The sequence below is a fragment of the Marmota monax genome, unplaced genomic scaffold (genome assembly GCF_021218885.2).
Source record: "Marmota monax isolate L192 unplaced genomic scaffold, Marmota_monax_Labrador192_F-V1.1 WCK01_AAM20220418_F8-fsc00023, whole genome shotgun sequence".
Lineage (NCBI taxonomy): Eukaryota > Metazoa > Chordata > Mammalia > Rodentia > Sciuridae > Marmota > Marmota monax.
The window spans coordinates 17,786,746-17,806,297 of record NW_026692907.1 but is presented as its reverse complement, the minus strand read 5'-3'; the positions used below and the strand labels follow the sequence as shown (position 1 = coordinate 17,806,297).

Genomic DNA, 19,552 nt, shown 5'->3' with positions numbered 1-19,552 from the left:
ATCACTATTGGCAGAGGACATGATTCTATATTTAGAAGATCAAAAAAATTCCATTAGAAAACTTCTAGAACTAATAAATGAATTCAGCAAAGTAGCAGGCTATAAAATTAACACCCATAAATCACATGTGTTCCTATACATCAATGATGATTCTACTGAAAGAGAAATTAGAAAAACTACCCCGTTCACAATAGCCTCAAAAAAAAATTGGGGGAATCAAATTTAACAAAAACCCTCTACAATAAAAACTACAGAACACTAAAGAAAGAAATTAAAGAAGACTTTTAAAGATGGAAAGATCTCCAATGCTCCTGGATAGGCAGGATTAACATTCTCAAAATGGCCATACTACCAAAAGCATTATATAGATTTAATGCAATTCCTATTAAAATTCCAATGACATTCTTCATAGAAATAGAAGCAATCATGAAATTCATTTGGAAAAATAAGAGACCCAGAATATTCAAACCAATTTTTAGCAAGAAAATTGAAGCGGGAGGCATCACAATACCAGAACTTAAACTATAGTAAACAGCAATAATAACAAAAAATGGCATGGTATTGGTACCAAAACAGATATGTAGACCAGTGGTACAGAATTGAAGACACAGAGACAAACCCACATAAATAAGTTTTCTCATACTGGACAAAGATCCCCAAAACATCCATTGGAGAAAACATAGCCTCTTTAAGAAATGGTGCTAGGAAAACTGAAAATTCATATGTAGCAAAATGAAATTAAACCCCTCTCTCTCACACTACATAAAAATCAACTCAAAGTGAATCAAGGACTTAGACACTAGAACAGAGAACCTACTCCTAATAGAGAAAAAAGGAGGCCCAAATTTCCACCATGTCTAGCTTAGGAATTGACTTCCTTAATAAGACTTTTTTTTTTTTAAAGAGAGAGATAGATGGGGGGGGGGGAGAGAGAGAGAGAAAGAGAGAATTTTTTAATATTTATTTTTTAGTTATTGGCGGACACAACATCTTTGTTTGTATGTGGTGCTGAGGATCGAACCCGGGCCACATGCACGCCAGGCGAGTGCGCTACCACTTGAGCCACATCCCCAGCCCCTCCTTAATAAGACTTCTAAAGTGCAAGATGAAAAATCAAGAATCAATAAATGGGGGTTGGGGATATAGCTCAGTTGGTAGAGTGCTTGCCTCAAATGCACAAACCACTGGGTTCAATCCCCAGCACTACGAAAAAAAAAAAAAAAAAAGAATCAATGGGATAGAAACAACCAATAATGAGAAGAGAGAGTCTACAGAATGAAAAATATCTTTACCACATACACCTCAGATAGAGGATTAATCCCCAGGATATATAAGGACTGAAAAAAATTAATACCAAAACAACAAATAACACAATCAAGAAATAGGCCAAGTAACTGAACAAACACCTCACAAAAGAAAAATGTAATCAAAATCAACAAATATAAGAAAAAAAATTCAATCTCTAACAATTAAAGAAATGCAAATCAAAACTGCACTGAGATTTTATCTTACTGCAGTCAGAATGGCAACCATAAATATAAGCAAAAATAAATGTTGGTAAGGCTTTGGGGGAAAAAGTACACTCATACATTGCTCTTGGGACTACAAATTGGTGCAACCACTATGTGAAGCAGTACGAAGATTTCCTCAGAAAACTTGGAATTGAACCTCTGTTTGACTCAGTCATTCCATTCCTTGATTTATACCCAAAGGACTAGAAATCAGCATAGTGACACAGCTACACCAATATTTATAGCAGCTCAATTCACAATAGTCAGGTTTTGGAACCAACCTAGGTACCCTTCAAGAGATGAATGGTTTAAGAAAATGTGGTATATAAACATAATGGAATATGACTTGGCCTTAAAGAAGAATGAAATTATGGCATTTGCTAGTAAATGGATAGAAATGGAGAATATTGTGCTGAGTGAAATAAGCCAATTCCAAAGAACCAAAGGCCAAATGTTTTCTCTGATATGTGGACGCTAATTAACACTAAGATAAGAGGGACAAATAGAAGTCCTTTGGTTATACAGAGGAGGGAAAAGAAGGGGAGGAGGTATGGATGTAGGAATGATAGTAGAATATATTGGAAATCATCACCCTATGTGCATATAATGATTACATGTGTAACTACATCATGTACAACCCCAAAATAAGAAGTTATATTCCATTTATGTATGATATGTCAAAATGCATTCTACTGCCATGTATAACTAATTAAAACAAATTTAAAAAATTAAAAATAAAAAAATGCCAATTTCTCAAGAGTATTATCTTTGGTGACACGTTTTTCTCATTCTTTTTAAAAATCAGATAACTTTTTATTTGCTTGAATAATCTGGCTGATTCTGCATTAAGATCAAGGGCTGTGATATTTGGCCATATGACATTTTTTAGAAATCATAATCTTAAAGTGGACTTTATGTATGAATATATATAAATACATAGGTAGTAGCAATTGTCATGAAAGTGCAGAAATACCAGTCCATACACATATGTGGACTACTCTTAAATCTAAAAGTAAATCTATTCTTAAAAGAAGAGACAAATATATCTATTCTTAAAAGAATAATAGTAGGGTCTAGGGTTATAGCTCAGCAGCAGAGTGCTTGCCTCTTACATGTGAGGCACTGGGTTTGATCCTCAGCAACACACACACACACACACACACACACACACACAAAGAATAATAGTAGATGTGAGGTCATCTTTCAATTGGTGAAAGTCTAATTGCTGTTCTCTCTATATACATGCATATAGTCCTATGATTATCTTCCTGAAAAAAATCTCTAAGTGGTGAGTTAAGTTGGTGTAGAAATATATTTGTATCCTTTGTTTATACTCTTATTACCACTTTAAAACAAAATGATATTTTCTATTTAGATGCAACCCTGTTTCCGGGAAATCTACAGGCTATATCTTATACTTGAATTCTTTTCTAGCAGTTTTAATTAATCTTTCATTCCCTAAGAATGTATAATTGCAATTTGTGCTATGTAATTAAGTACTTCATTGGATAGCATTGTATGATATCACTGATTACTTACGTGTGTCAATCTGATCTCTTCCCCCTCACCTATGACAGTGAAAACTTCTTGATGATTCTCAACCATTTATTCATTAATTCATTCAATACAAATTTATTGAGCTCCTAAATGTGTTACATACTCTTTTAGGCACTGGGAATACAGTGGAATACATAGCAAAAATAACAAAAACTTGGATCATCACTGAATTTTAATTTTACTAAGGTGAGTCCACATGATATGTAAGTATTTTAAATACATGGGACATCAATTTCTCAGGTGGGAAAAAGAAATATAACCAAGGAAGGGGGATGGGTGTGCTTTTAGTGGATAATAACAGCTGCATCTTACTTTAAACAGGATGGTCAGGGAAGGCTTGACCCTTTAAGCAAAGGCCTGACAATGTTAGAGGAATGTGCAATGCCAATATCTTTGCAGGAGTGCTCCTGGCAGAATAAAGAGGGACAAGGCCACTGGGATACTATCATGGAGCTCTGTGTAGCATCAGATTCCTCAGGGATATCATATTTCATGTGACTAGGGAATTTTTTTTTTCTGGTGGTCTTTTTAACAAAACAGTTTCTAATTTACCTAGACTATCAAGCCAGTTTTTCCTAACTTCTGTTGATGCTGTCTGAGCTTGGTTATAGTGATATGGAACCATCCTTAACCACATGGAATATATTACATCCTTTTTATATTCATGTCCTTACATTAAAAATATCTTTACACACACCTGCTTATTTAATAATCTATAATCACTTGTTCAATGTCTAAGTCACTTACTAGAACATAAGCTTCCTGAGGGCAGCGACCTGTTTTGTTCATGCCTAGCCCTTGGCACCAAGCATACTGACTGAAATACCCTCAGCACTACTTGCTCAAGTGCACACAAGCACAAAGTTTAACTGGCAAAGTTAACGCTGAACAGGTCATGTTTCATATCTTCATAATGCCTAGATATAACCCCTGTGACTGATCATTGCTTTATTCTCATAAAAAGGAGAGCTGAAATCATTTGGAGATAAATGATAAATTAATAAAGTTGCAGAAGGCTTTCTGAAGACGAAACTTCCCTTCCATGAATACAGTAAATATCATTAACATGAATATCAACATGAGCATCATTATCATCAAAAACACCAGGTATACAAGTTTGGTCAAATATACAACAAATACTATTAAGCCCTGGTTATTTACTGGGAACATCTCTGTTTGTGCTACATCTTGTAAAACAAAAGAGAAAAGTCCCTCCCACCACATGATGAAGTTTACAGTGGGGGTCAGAAGGTGATAGACAATTAGCATAGTAAATGAGTCAATTATACAATATTGTGAGGAGATTAAAGATAGGGGAAAGTGTGGAGCCCAGTAAGAGAAATTGAGAGTATGAATTCATGTAGGGTAGAAAGTAGGCTTTGTTAAGTAGGTAATATTTGAAAACTGTTAGAAATATTCTGAGAATGAAGGGAAGAAGTAATGAAGTGGCAGAAGAATATTCTCAATGAGACATCACATGTCTGAATTCAGAGAGAAAAGGCCTGAGTATTTCAGACACATTGGTAAAACAAGAGAGAGGCTCTCTGTCTTTGCATTATAATTTAAAATTTAATTTTTCAAAAAAATTAACTTATAGTTTTAACAAAATCAAAGAAAAAGTTATTTTATGTCATTTACAACAAAAAAATCACATTTTCAATAAAATCAAGATATTTGTAGATGAGAATCTTACCATTTTTACTGATGTCGAGTTCTTTAAGATTAACTAAACTAGCAATTGAGGTTGGCAGACTTGAAAGGTCATTATCAGGAATACTTAGTTTTCGTAGAGCTTGACAGTTGAACAATTGCTGAAATAGAAAATAATCATTTATTAGATCACAATTTGGTCAAGTCCATCATACATAAACTTAGTAACAAAATTCAAGGCACGATTTTTATCAACGCAGTAGTAAAAAAGCCAGCTATAAAAACTTGACTTTCTCTCATACCCGTGTTCTTGTTTTCACAGTGGTTTCACGTTCTGTGTCCGTGTTCATGCCTCATTATTTTCTGCTATCCAGATGCAAAACCCCAAGTATTCCATTCTTTTCCCTTCTGTTTGCCCTTTACATTCAATTTGCTGCTGAATCCTACTTATTTCTTTTCTTTGGAAATAACTTCTGGCATCTATTTCTATTCCTGCAGCTACGAGGATTACCTCAATTCTCTTTTTGTGCAATCATGTTACATTTCATAAAGCATTACTTCCATTTCATCAGGTTGAACAGTTATTTATATGTCTTTGGTATCCCCCTACACTGCTTCATAAATACCTAGTGAACGAAACATTTAACTTCTGATATTCGGTGAAAAAAATATCACTGGTGGTTAGTTCATTTTTTTGTATCAGACCAAAGTAGTAGGTGGGGAAGAGCCAGGTGCTAAAGAAATGGTTTTCAAATTCAGCATGCTATAATCACTAGTGGATGGAAGTGCTTGTTTAAAATGTGGATTCTCAGGCTCTACTCAAATAGGTACTAATACAGCAGGTCTGGGAAGGAGGTAGAAAAATGTTGGCAATTTTATCAAGTATACTGGTGATCTGAGTATTTTAATGTAGGTATTTCTGGTACTATATTTTTGAAAATAATAAATTCAGTTTTTTAGCTTTGTCCAACTCATCTTGATGACTACAAGATATGAACAGCTGGGACAGAATTTTTATTCATTTCTGGAAGAATTATCTTAAGGAGATCTTTTTTGTTCGACACTTCTGTTTTGCTGCGTTTTCACAGATGACGTCTTTGGTATCCATGACTATACAATTGGCCCACAGTATATTTAACTACCACTTGCTCCTACAAGTAATTCATTATTTATGGGGAAAAATAATGTAGCACATGGTTGCTATTTTTTAACTCATTAGTTTTTAAAAAGTAGATTGTACTTGTTACATAAGATGAAATATGAAGTTTCTTACTTTGGGTTAGTCATTTTTGGCTCTTTACAGAGATTATCTGCAACATTTCATGTAATGTTAGGATTAATTTTCAATATCTTGTAAAGAAAGAAATGTTGTTGATTCTTTTTATAAAATCTCAAAAAGAAAATTTTAATGGGTACTTTGATGGACAGTTTCCACTAAATACTAATTTTCCTTCTAAAGAAACAGGAAAAGAGACGTCTACATACATAGTAAAAGTTAATTCAAATTTATTTACAGTCTTTACCATTTTGTTAGAACTGTTACATCTTCACCTACCTGCAATATGGTTAGTTATATATTCATGCACTTAAAAAATTAATTACCTCATCACTGATTTAGTGAGATGTACTAATCATTCTTTAGTTTGAGTATGCTAACCATTTTAAGCAATGTTTAGTCTTTTCTTTAGTTTAATGCTTTCCAAAACATAGCTTGTTTTTAAAATTGTTCCATTATCACAACTAAATTCTCAAATGCTCTTAAGGATTAGCAGAAGTCCCAGGGATCTTCAATTTTAAATGACGAGTCACATCAGGAACAAAAGATGTGGAAATTCCTGAACATGTTATAACAGAAAGAATCCAAGACCTATTTGGTATAGAAGTTAAAGAGGATCACATCTGGCATCTAATCAGTATGTTTTCAGTCTTTGCTTATCTGTTTATTACCTGGGCAATCCTGTGCAAGTTACATAACATTTCTGAAACCACCATTTTCCTTGCCTATACAATGGGAATAATAAATTACTTAACATGAAGAGTTATTGAGAAGATTAAATGAATTAATATATTTTAATAAATTCTAAGTCCTGCATTTCCCCATCCTAACATCTCTGATATTTGGAATGCTTTTTATGATTAAAAGTAAGTTATTCTTAAGGAGTACCTTTTTCTTTCTTTATATTACTATAAAAATGATGCATCCTATAATCAATAGACTTAGATATGATGAAATGTAAAATGTAATACTGTGGTTGGCCCATAGTAAAACTTGATAATTGTTAGAAATTAATGACATTTATATCCACAGATACAGTGGGACACCTTTATAGTAATCTACTTCTACTTCTTACTTGATAAGGAAGTTTTTGAGGCAGGAGGGTCATGCCTGATTCATCTTGGTATACACCTACTTCCCTTCTGTATACCAAGATGACTAGCCCAGTTTCTTATACAAAGTATGTGCTGAATAAATGTTTTTGAGAGCATGCACAGATAACTGAAGGGAAAATGAGAAAAGTGCTAAATTCTAGCTGACACAGTTTCCTTGGATGGGAAGCTTCAGAAAGGTAAACAATCTCAGCAGAGTCCACGTTTCATAAAGCTTCTTAATATGAGTGAAATTCTTAATATGAGTCATGGTGTCAACAAACTGGTAAAGAAATTAAGATGATAATTTAATGGCTTTTTCAATATTCAAGCTTTGAATGCAAATGAAGAATGATTCTGAAATAGCTGCAATTCTTCAGTATAGTAGAATATAACAAATATAATTAATAGCTAATTGAGCAACTAATGATTATGGTTTTCCTTTGCTAGTGATATCTCACAAAATAAAAGTATTTTGAGTCTTAAAACATTTAAATGTTAACGTGCTCTTTCTCTTTGACTAAAGGAAACAATTTAATCGAAGAAATTAGTTTGAGAAGCTATCAGTTTAAATTGCTGATTCTGAGTTAGACATTTAGACCTGAGGCACAAACAGATTTGTGTGTGTGTGTGTGTGTGTGTGTGTGTGTGTTTATGTGTGTGATAACCAAGACAAAAGAGAAAATCCCCAAACTTGAAAATAAAAATATTGGGGGCTAAAAATGTATATTCTAAAAGGTATTATTTCATTCATTAATTCACTCATTTATTTATTCATTCATTGATTCATAAAAAAAACATTTAGAAATTAGGCAAAGTGCAAGGAACAAAAGTAATTAAGACTAAGCAGCTGAGCCCAGGTTCTTTCTGCTTTCACATTTAGACATAAATCTAAATACACTGTGAAAAACTACATTGGAGTAAATGGAATCACACAGGTAGGATATCAGCACAATTTGTGTAATGATGGTGCTTGAGCTGACTTTCGGAAGTATTCCCCGAAAAGCAATAAAAAACAGAGATCTCCCAAGTCAATATTAAGTTAGCCAGGTGAAGGATAAAGAGGAGACAATTTTACACTTGGTGTATCTGAAGACAATCCCAATTCAAAGAATATGTAACACAAACTTGTTTCAGATATTTACTAAATAGCATGAGGAGACTTAGATCTTGGGATGAATGCGCGCTAGCCTACAACATCTACATGCATTTAAAATATATTTACTGAATATCTGTTATATATCAGTATGCCTCCTCATGCCATATAGAAACAAACATAAATCTCCTCTGAAGGTATGAATTTTCAATTTAAGCCTTTATTTCCCAAAGTTCCAATAAACATAGGATCATTAAAAAATTGTTAAATGTATAATGAAATAATTGCATTGAGTGAGATGTTACAGGAAAACAAAGAATCAGGCCTATAAACAAAACAGATATTAAAATTACAGAGCATAAAATGAAAAATTCAGTGTTCTATAGCACAATAGGTAATTATAGTCAATTAGTGACATATTTCAAAATAAGTAGAAAAGAAGAATTCAAAGCTTCCCAACACATAAAAATGATAAATGTTAAAGGAGATGAAAATGCTAATTACCCTGATTTGATCATTATATATTCTAATTGAATAATCTTACAATACCCCATACATATGTACAAATATTATGTGTCAACTAAAAAAAATAAATTTAGAAAAATTTTAAAAACTTAGAGCTGATTTTTCAACACCAATTAAAGCAGAAATTCATTAGATGCTATCCCTAAATTACCGAGAGTAAAGAATCTTATATTTACAGGTATCTTTTTTTTTAATAAAAAGAGCAAAAATCAACATTTCAGAAAGACAAACTGAGTTTACCACCATGCGACTTGTACTACAGCTGTCAAAAGATGCCTTTTATTGAGAAGGAAATGATCCCAAATGAGAGGTCTGACAGAAGAAATGTCAATAAAATTTAAAAACACGAAAAAAGGAAAATGTGTGGTTAAATCTAAACAAATGCTAGCTATATAAGACAACAATAAAATAGCTAATTATTGGATTAAAAAAATCAATGTAGAACTAAAATTCTGAAAAACAAATGTACATTTATCAGGAGAAAGATAATTAGATTAAAAACATTTCTCTGATTTTTCCCATTTTGGGAGAGGAGGGTATGTATTCACTCAAATATGTGAGTCAAGTTAAAGAAGTGTGTTTAAGCCTGCACAGTAGTGCATGCCTGTAATCCCAAAGGCTCTGAAAGTGAGCAGGAGGATTGAGAGTTCAAAGCTCGCTTCAGCATTAAGCAACTCAGTGAGATCCTATCTTTAAATAAAATACTAAAAATAGAGCTGGGGACATGGCTCTTGGCCAAGTGCCCCTGAGTTCAATCCCTAGTACCAAAACAAAACAAAACAACAACAACAACAACAAAAAAAGAGTATTTTAAAATTTGTAGAATGACAACTAAAAAAATAGAAATAAAGTTATGATTTCCTTATTAGAAGAGATAAGGAGAAAAAATGATCTTTAATAAATATAATAGAAAAATATAAGACTTAGAATGAGATGGATAAAAATGAAAAATAATAGTGAGATAAATTAATACAAATATATCAATAATTGCCATCAATAAGTATGGGTTAATCTCTCCAGTTAATTAATAGGATTTCAGCAAAGTGGATTAAAACTAAAAATAATCAAGCTATATGCTATTTTCAGTGGTACATTAAAACTTAATGAGATTATTCTAATAGACTCATATAGAACAGTGACTAAGCTGCTATAGAATACTTTTTTAAAAATGGAAAATTTGCAGTTGACTGTGTACTAGATGTAAAGAAGTCTCAATAAACTTCACAGGCTTAATATCAAAAAGAACACATATTGGGGGCTGAGGCTGTGGCTCAGTGGTAAAGGGCTTGCCTAGCATGTGTGAGGCCCTGATTTCGATTCTCAGTACCACATATAAACATATAAATAAATAAAGGTCCCTCAAAAACGAATAAAACTATTTTAAAAAAAAGAACATATATTGGTAAAAATGCAACTGAATCATATATTTTTTATGCAGAAGACAACTTTTAAACATTTAAGATATTGACAAATATTTTAAAACTAAAATTTAACAATTCATACACCAAAGAAGAAATGACAAAGAAAATTACAAAGTACAAATAAATAGCGAATATTAATATTAAAAATGACAGAATATAGGAAGAACAACTGATGACAAATTTGCAGCCTTCAATACTTATATTAGAAAAGATAAGAAGCTGAAAATGAATGAAGTAAGCATTCAGCTGAAGAAGGCAGAAAATAGGCAACAGAATAAAGCTAAAGAATTAGAAAGGAGGAGGTCATAAAGAAAAGAGCCCATCATAACAGTTTGTGAAGAGGAGGGGCAGGGGGACTGAAACAGCTGCAGAAATACGGAAGAAAGCCAAGGACATTCCTGGTCCAAGGACAGGAATGAAGTCCTTTTGGGTCATTGTTTATATCTTATGATTGTTTTGTCCTTTTTACATTTTTCTAGTGAAATGTGCTTACACAAGAGTGCATATAACAAGAATGTTCTTTTAAAATCCTGGTAATAAAGACTCCTATTTATCCATTCATATGATTCTCCTATTAATACTTCTCTGTCTCCTTTTTGTCATCCCATGGAGAGGCAACCCAATTTTGAATATTTTGAATTTTATTTTACATATCCCCTTACTTTTCTCCATACTTTTATCAGAGGTCTGGTAATCCCCAAAATATAGACTTCCTAGATTTGTTTAGATTTACATTTGTATGGATGGGATAATGATGTATGCTGTCTTCTACAACTTTTCTTTTTAATTCAATTGTATGTGATTAACATTATTCCACATTGATGTAAATAACATTCATTCACTTTTTACTACTTTATTCATCTTATAACACAACTTCTTTACACACTGTAGTATTCACAGGTATTTTGGGGGGTTGTTTCCAGTTTTTTCTCTGACCTGCTGCCTGGAATAGTTTTACATACAGTTGCTAGTGCACACATCCAAAAGCTTCCCTGAGTAGTTAGATACATGTTCAAATTCATCAAGTAATGGAAATTGTTTTCTCAAGTGGCCATAATTGTTTAAATTTTCACCCGTAAGGATGAGAATTCAATCTCTCCATACCATTTTTAAAATTTGGTATTTAAATATTATTTCAATTTTTTCTAATCTCTCTGTGGTGTTTAAAATGTAACACATTTTGCCTAATTACTAATAAAGTTGATCACCCTTCCTTGTTTCATTAATTTGAAAGAGTTCATCACATATTCTGGATACTAATTCTTTGACAGTTCTTTCAATATATGGCTAGTTTTTCAATTTTTTTAATGGTATCTTTTGATGGTGACTTTTATGATAGTCAATTTCACCTTTCAGTTTTAATTTGCTCAGATATCCAACTTCTTTTCTTCTAAAAGCTTCATTGCTTTAATTTGACCCATCTGGAATTCATTTTTGTGAATGATTTGAAGTAATCCATTCTTTCCCCCCTTATAGATGACCAGTTGTTCCAGCATCCTTTTAAAACAATCCATCATTTTCCCACTGATTTGCAAAGCAAGTTTTTTTGTATATCTGATTTCCACATAAATATGGGTCAGTTTCTGGATCTTCTATTTCTAGTCCACTGGTCTGTTCGTCTATTCTCTCCTATTCTAGCTGGATCACCAGAATGCTGTGACTGTGGCCTGTGTTTGTGCTGGAGAAGAATAGGGAAGAAATATGAGAAAATGTTCAAGAAGGAAGAGTTCAACCAGCTTCTGAGAGAGGGGTAGTTCCCTGAGCAGAAAGCTGGAAGGGGAGGAGGGGAAGTTGCTGGAGGAGGAAAAGCACAGAGACCTTTCTATTAGAAATGACAAAAACATGCAAGTAGCTATATTCTAAACTTGTGATGAGAATGAAAAGATGTTATTCAGAATGTGAAAAGTGACAATCGACCAGGTTTATCCTGAAGGAAATATTTGGTGGTCATTTAAAATAATTTTTTTAGTAAATCTTACAAATACTCTCTCCAGAAAAATGTGTATGAGGACACACACACACATGTGTACACACACAAAGCACACACAAATATACACATTTGCATGTAATTCTAGGGAGATTGTAAATCACCTCAATGCAACTCAGACTTGGGGATCTGTGGACTAGGTTAACAATTCTTGAGATCAGAGGTCACGACATAAACTTCTAGAAAAGAAAATGTAATTAGGTCCATTCTCTGCTCATAATTATTCAACAGCTCTCTGTTCTCTTCAGAAAAAAAATCCTTAGTTTGGCTTTCAAGGCCCTTTACCTTTCCAGTTTCTTCATTGCATTTCTTCTTGCAACTGTTCCTCAAACATCCTCCCCAACCCCCCGCCATCCTGCAAGACCACATCTGTAAGGTTTCCACACCTGCTCTGCTCTGCTGTGCCTTTGCCAGTGTCAGGTCTCCAGCTCTGGCTCTTTTCCTCCCCATCTTATCCCACACTCTGTCTTCCTCTTCTCCAAGCTTAGACCTTCAACATCTTGTACCTTCTTAGTAAATAGATGCTCTTCCATGGATGTTGCTGTGCAGGAGAATGCCATAATAGCAAGGTAGCAACAATTTCTTGAGTGTCTATTACATAGGGCAGGTCACTAAACTACACTGTACAATATTCTATCTGTAATTCTTACAACATTTCGAAGAAAGCATTATTATTCCTATTTTGAAAACTCAGCATTTATAAGGTCATAGAGCCAGCAAGGGCCAGAGCCAACATTTAAATTCAAATCTGTCTGGGTACAAAGCCACTTCCATATTTTCACATTTCTTCAGTATCAGATCTGTTTTTTGGTAAAGAAAAGAGATAAGTGATAACAGTTGGGAGGAGACAGTGGCCAAGACAGGGAGAAGCAGCAAGCCATCATAGCATCTTAGGAGGGTTAGGGAAGAAGATTCCAAGTCAGTGACTACTGACAGCTAGGACTTAAAAAGAGAGTAAACGTGAGTATATGTTAGAGCACTTTGCTAAACCCACAAGGCTATACAAATGCAAACTACTATAGTTTGGTTTAGCATTTTATTATTATCTTTATACTCAGGCTTGGGAAATTAAGGACACTATAAATGTTATGAATATGAGTGGCTCTATGGTAAAGTGCAGTTCCGGGGGGTGATGGTGAATAAACTGTTTATTTTTCAATTTCAAGTACAAACATACAATTTATTTGTAAACTTTTATCATCATTATCATCATCATTATCATTCTGTGGTGCTGGGAATGAAATCTAGGGCCTCCAGCATGCTAGGCAAGCTCTGTACCCCTGAGCTACATCCTCAGCCCTGTCTGTGAATTTTCAAAAGATAAAATCTTTTCCTGAAATGTTTCACATAAAATCATAAATATTCAATAATTGTTGATGCCATATGTTGGCTCATGTGGATTTTACCAGGGAAAAGGACTAATTGTCTAATGAGTTGGCATCACTGAATGGCTGGTTTTCTGAGCAGTTCTCTTTTAAAATGTTCAGGCGATAGCATTTCCAAGTTCATGGAAAGCTATCTCAAAGAAAAAGATTTTTTTGTGCACATTACAATAAAATACTTTAAAATTCTTTAGTTAACAAATCTTAATAGCTCTCTTTAAAAAAAGAGCCAACTCTTAGAAATATTGAAGTAAAAAATGGTTTTATACATGTACTTGTTGAAATTGTGAACTTCTAATTTCTTTATTTTCTTCTTTCTTTTTTTTAAAGCATTTCTCATTGTCTTAGAAGGAAAAGACTATATCTGATTTATTGGAATAACAGCTATTGGATTGAAAATATAGTGTATAATGTATTGCCATCTTTCTTTCCTCTCTCCTTCTCTTTCAGCCTATCTCCTTCCTCCTTCTCTCTTTTCTTTCTTACTCTATTCTTTCCTTCCCATTTCCCTTTCTCTTAAACTGCTTCTGCTCAGCAACTCTTGAACACATATCCTTAGGGGAAAGCACAATGACAGGACTTAAAGATGAAATTTTAAAAATTCCATTCCTGGAGTGTATAGTCAACTAGTGGTTATAAATGCAGAAAAAAAAATAACAGCTGTATATAGATTGTAAATAGAATACATACTATAACAGAGAAAGGAATTTAAAAAGTACATTTTATACCAAAAGGAACATCCCTAGACTTTGCCCTTAATCTAGAAAATTCCAATGTATGGATTTGTGTGCCTTCCCAAGCTATTTTACACCAGTCTTTCACATTAACATCCATCCCTTAAATACTCAAATGTAAGGAAGGAACTTGTTCATATTTTTGTTTTTGAGAAACAATTGGCACCTGTGACCAAAATAGGTAGGTGGGAGACTGGGGGAGAAAAAGAGATGAAAAATAATAAATGTGTTAGGTAAGACATTAACAGTAGGTGTGATGAGAGAGATACAGTTAGGACAAATTAAGACTGGGTGCCAATAGTATATGGACAGTCAGAGAAGTTAGGATTTTGTGGTCAGACAAGACCTTAGAGTCTTAGTAAGAGTGGTGGTGTAAGGCTGGTGTGGCAGGTGTGGGGCTGGACGAGTGCTGGTAGCATCAAATAAGGCTCAGCTATAGGAAAAGGGAAAAATTATGGTTCTTCTTAGTGCCTTTTAGCAATACTGAATGTGATGCAGAGAAGAATTCTTTGATTTCTTATAGAAAGATGGCAAGTATGATAAATACATGGGCATTTTATCATAGAACACAATAAATATCCCTGTTACTGTTTTAAAAATATAGATCTTTTCAATAACAATTAGTACAAAGATGTAGTTGAATCATTTTTCCCTTTTGGAAAAACAAGTTGTTTTTTAAACATTCCTCATTGTCTTAGAAGAAAAGGATTATATCTGATTTATTGGAATAAAAGACATTAATTTGAAAATATAGCATATAATACATTGTCATTCGTTTGCTATTCAGAAATCATTTGCATTTAAAAATTTAAAATGAAAATATTGTTTATTTTCCATATTTTTAATTATTTGATAGTAGCAAGCTAATAATTACATTCAGAAAGAAACAGAAAAAAGGAAAAGCTAAATGAAAATGCACACCTTTAGTTGTTCTAAATTTTGATCCACCTTCATTGTTTCTAGGCAATTTGGGTGGATTTCTGATATATCTATTAAGTTTAAGAGAGATGTGTACATGTGCATGTACAGGTATGACTTAGGGATTTTTCTTTTGGTTACTTTTTTACTAACTACTAATTGGCAAAATTTGTGGTTATTTGACATTTAATAAAATATTGGCTTTAAAATCTATCAGTGTGCTTGGTGTGTGAACAACTGGGCTGAATGGCATTTACTCTCGACTTTCATTTTAGTGCAAGCTGACTTTGCTTTTAAAAAATATCTTTCTGGGACCTAATCAGTTGTTAGTAACTAAAGGTCCAACTTTGCTGACTAGCCCTGTGAATGTTCATGAAGCAGGGAGAAGATGCTGGTGTTGTAACCAGTCTCTTCTCCATTGATGGAAATAAGGGATAGATTGTAAGCTTTGGAATCACACAAATTTAGATTTGAAATTTGACTCCATCCTTAACTATGTTATCAAGAAAATTCCATTTTTTTTTCTAAGGGTCGATTTCTTACTTAAAAACCCAATTAGTTTGTGTTCTAGTTTTCTCTCTGGCAATGCGCTTCTGCTAGACAGACTTCCCTGCAAAGCAGGGTTAGTTGTACCTCACTGTGTTTTCATATATTCTAGTGTATATATGTCTAATAATCCACTTTGACAAAATCATATTCTAATATTTAAGCAACAAATATGTAGTGATAACATAACTTTGGACTAAAGTCTGTGTTAGTTCCTGATGAAACAAAGTATAAATAGACCCACTCCCATGTTCTACTAGGGGAGGAATAGTATAGACGTTTTTCTCCTTCATCTTTGTTTCCCTGGAATAGAAGAAGCACCCAATAAATATGTATTAAGTGAAAAATTACCATAGGTTTGGTAAATACAATTGCGCATTGTACAGATAGTCATATAGAGGCACAAGGAGAGTTAAATAACTGTGCTGAGGAGTGAAGTATGAAGGTTAAGGGAGGAAGGGACAGTTGAGATGAATTACAGAATGGCATACAGCAGAGGAAACAGCAGGAGCCCAGAGGCAAGAAGGAGGTCTATGTTTCAGCAACATTTCGGGCTTAGACAGTTGCCTGGTCATATTTACACTGGCAATGTATCATTGTTGGCTATGTGAAGAATAAAACGAGGAGAAAGTCTGCTTTAAAAACTGTCAATGAGACTGTTCCATTGATCTTCCAAGAGATAATGAGGAAAACTGATGAAATCTCAAGGGAGAGTGGAGAGGTCAGAGTAAGAAGTTGCCGTGAAAAGTGAACAAGCAGGAAGAGTAAAAGATGAGGGTCCTGGTCGTAGGATTGAATAGATAGTTACCAACTGAGTCCAGGAAAATAGAATTGGAGACAGGAGTCAAAGGGGACATTAGACTTGACTGAAAATTCAAGTATATTCAGAGCATGGAGAAGTTTGAAGATTGAGAGAGAGAGTGGAGCTGGCACGTGAGATTTGAGTCTTCGGTGTACTGCTGAGGGCATGAGAATGGCTGAATGGGTTGACCCAGAGAAAAACTAGAAGATCAAGAGCTTTCTACTGTCTTCCCATGAAACTTTAGTGCCTGACCTAATGGATTATCCAGTTCTTGTCTTACTTGACCTTCCTATTCCATTTGACAATGCCATCACTCCCTCCTAAGACCTCCCCTCTCTCCATTTCTATGAATAATTTTTTCTAAACAGAGTTCTGACTTCTGTCTATCACGGTCCTCCAGGCTTGGGCCCTGTTGGCCTTGGCCCTGCCCCATATCTCAGAGACAGAATTTCTCTATAAGCAGTGCTTCACTGGTGATGACAGAAGCAGCCATTATTAATGTTGATGAGTTTAATTACAACAACAAAAAAAGAAGCTTTGTTCCTGTTAGAGACCACTGAAACACACAAAAGACTCCATTGAAAGCAGGGGAATGAAATTCAACGTAACTAACCTGTACTGCCATCTCAAAAGAAGGGAGAAAAAAATCTTCAGTTCAATTATTTAAAAATTTGAGGAAAACAGAAAACTTCATGCCCTGAGCCACAAATATCATGCACATACCCCAAAATGAAAACTCAAATACAAAGTCACTTTGTTACCAGAAACACAAGAAGCAGAACAATCATTCTAAAGGGACAATATTGGTGTTTCCTCTAATATCTGACTGGTCAAGACTTGACTCAGTGCTGTTTTGAGTTTCATTATGGAAACATGAAATTGCCTCTTTGCATAGAAAGGATAAATATCTCTAGGAATTTATTAAAATTTAATTTGCACATAAATTTTGGAAGAATAAGTACCTGCAAAAGACTTTCTCTCATTAGGTAGCACTGTTAATGTAGAAATAAAGATAACTAACTTTCTGGAATTTGGGACTCTCACTTCTCAATTTATAGAAAAAAAGGACAACTTTTCGGTGTTCTTTGTGATGTGGCAGCTCATGATAATCACTGCCATTTGTTGAAGGTTTACATTTTGCCCCATCCTCACAAACATCATGTTATTTAATTTCAAACAGTAAGAACTGCCACAAGGTCAGTAGACAAAAAGTATAGGTGGGTGAAACAACACTGCAAGGTACAAGCTGTCTTCTCCATTTTACCCAGGGCAGAGCCTGATGCTGGAACCTTTTCCAAGATGGACTTTAAGTTCAAGACTGCCCGAATCCAAGGCCTCAGCACTTTCTAGACACCAAACATTTAGCTTCTAGCAGCTCTCTGTCTCTATAATTAAAGGCTTTTTTTGGAAATTTGGAGCTGACCTTTTGAATTAAATAATACTAGCTTGTAAGCAAGAAATGTCAGTTTATATATTCATATCTTTTGCTTCTCTTCTTTCCATAATTTCTTCACACCTGAGGAACTATTACCTCTGAAGTCTAGTCCAAGCTCTTGTAAAAATTTCTACCACAGTACCTCTAAAAGTGGAATACACTGACCATTTTTTGCATCTTCACAATTCAGATAAATTTTGCATTTGATTCCACAACATATTCATGTTTCTTTTTGAGAAATTTTGTAGTTAATGGACATTTTAAAAACATATAGCACATATTTCTCCTGGTAGATCCTGACTCATGGCCTCTTACAGCTCTACTAAATTTTGGAAGCAAATGTTCACATGATGAATTTTACCTAGGACAAATGACGAGTTCTACGCAAGGTCAGACTCATAAGTATTGTGAAATGATGTTATGTTTCCGTAAAAAAGCAGAGAATGGCCTGACTCTTTGATCAAGATTGGGACCTACTTAAGGCAGCAATTTGGAATTACTTCTAGAATGAAATCAGCCTTTAGGGAATTGATACAGAATCATTTCACTAGAGTCTAACAAGCTGACAAGTCACATACAAAGAACTGAGTCCCAAAATGAACAACATTAGAACATGTATCAGAAAACTAGTCTAAGAAACAGTAAAAAAAATATGTAGCAGAAATTGACACACCTTGATGAAGATACATTTTGACTTTTTATGTCATTTAATTTGCTTAAATGATCGTTTATGTTTTTCTTGAGCATTGAAAATTTACTTTGATCAGTATCTCATGGGTCATTTTCCAAGGAAGTGTCATAATATGGTCAGATTTGTTCAGATCTACCAAAGGGTTAATCATAGGTATTTTTCTTTTCTAGTCCAATTGTCTTTTTTATTTTCATTTATATATTAATTTTTGTTTATTTTTATAAAACATTATCTCAATATTTTATCTTCACATTTATCTCATATAATCCCTCTCCCAGCAATACTTTTTTTTCAACTATTTTAGTTGTCACTTCTTATAATTTCTTCCTTATTTCCAAAGAATGTATGTGAATTTATAGTTTTTTAAATCAATTTTATTTTATTTTATTTTTTTATTACTAGTGGTTCAAAACATTACAAAGCTCTTGACATATCATATTTCATACATTTGATTCAAGCGGATTATGAACTCCCATTTTTACCCCGTATACAGATAGCAGAATCACATCGGTTACACATCCACTATTTTACATACTGCCATACTAGTGTATGTTGTATTCTGCTGCCCTTCCTATCCTCTACTATCCCTCTCCCCTCCCTTCCCCTCCCCTCCCATCTTCTCTCTACCCCATCTACTGTAATTCATTTCTCTCTCTTGTTTTTTTTCCCCTTTCCCCTCACTTCCTCTTATATGTAATTTTGTATAACAATGAGGGTCTCCTTCCATTACCATGCAATTTCCCTTCTCTCTCCGTTTCCCTCCCCCCTCTCGTCCCTGTTTAATGGTGATCTTCTTCTCATGCTTTTCCTCCCTGCTCTGTTCTTAGTTGCCCTCCTTATATCAAAGATGACATTTGGCATTTGTTTTTTAGGGATTGGCTAGCTTCACTTAGCATAATCTGCTCTAGTGCCATCCATTTCCCATTTCAT

At 34.0% G+C, this 19,552-nt stretch overlaps 1 protein-coding gene across 7 annotated transcripts in view; it reads right to left on the bottom strand.

Annotated features, from left to right (window-relative positions):
• The window catches only part of Lrrc7 (leucine rich repeat containing 7), a 552,277-nt gene that overhangs the window by 303,310 nt on the left and 229,415 nt on the right, over positions 1-19,552 (bottom strand). For all 7 annotated transcript variants that reach the window (XM_058581585.1, XM_046451172.2, XM_058581588.1 and 4 more), the window contains one exon: positions 4,762-4,879. In XM_058581585.1, the coding sequence (XP_058437568.1) occupies positions 4,762-4,879 (118 nt within the window). The remainder of the gene's footprint in view (positions 1-4,761; positions 4,880-19,552) is intronic.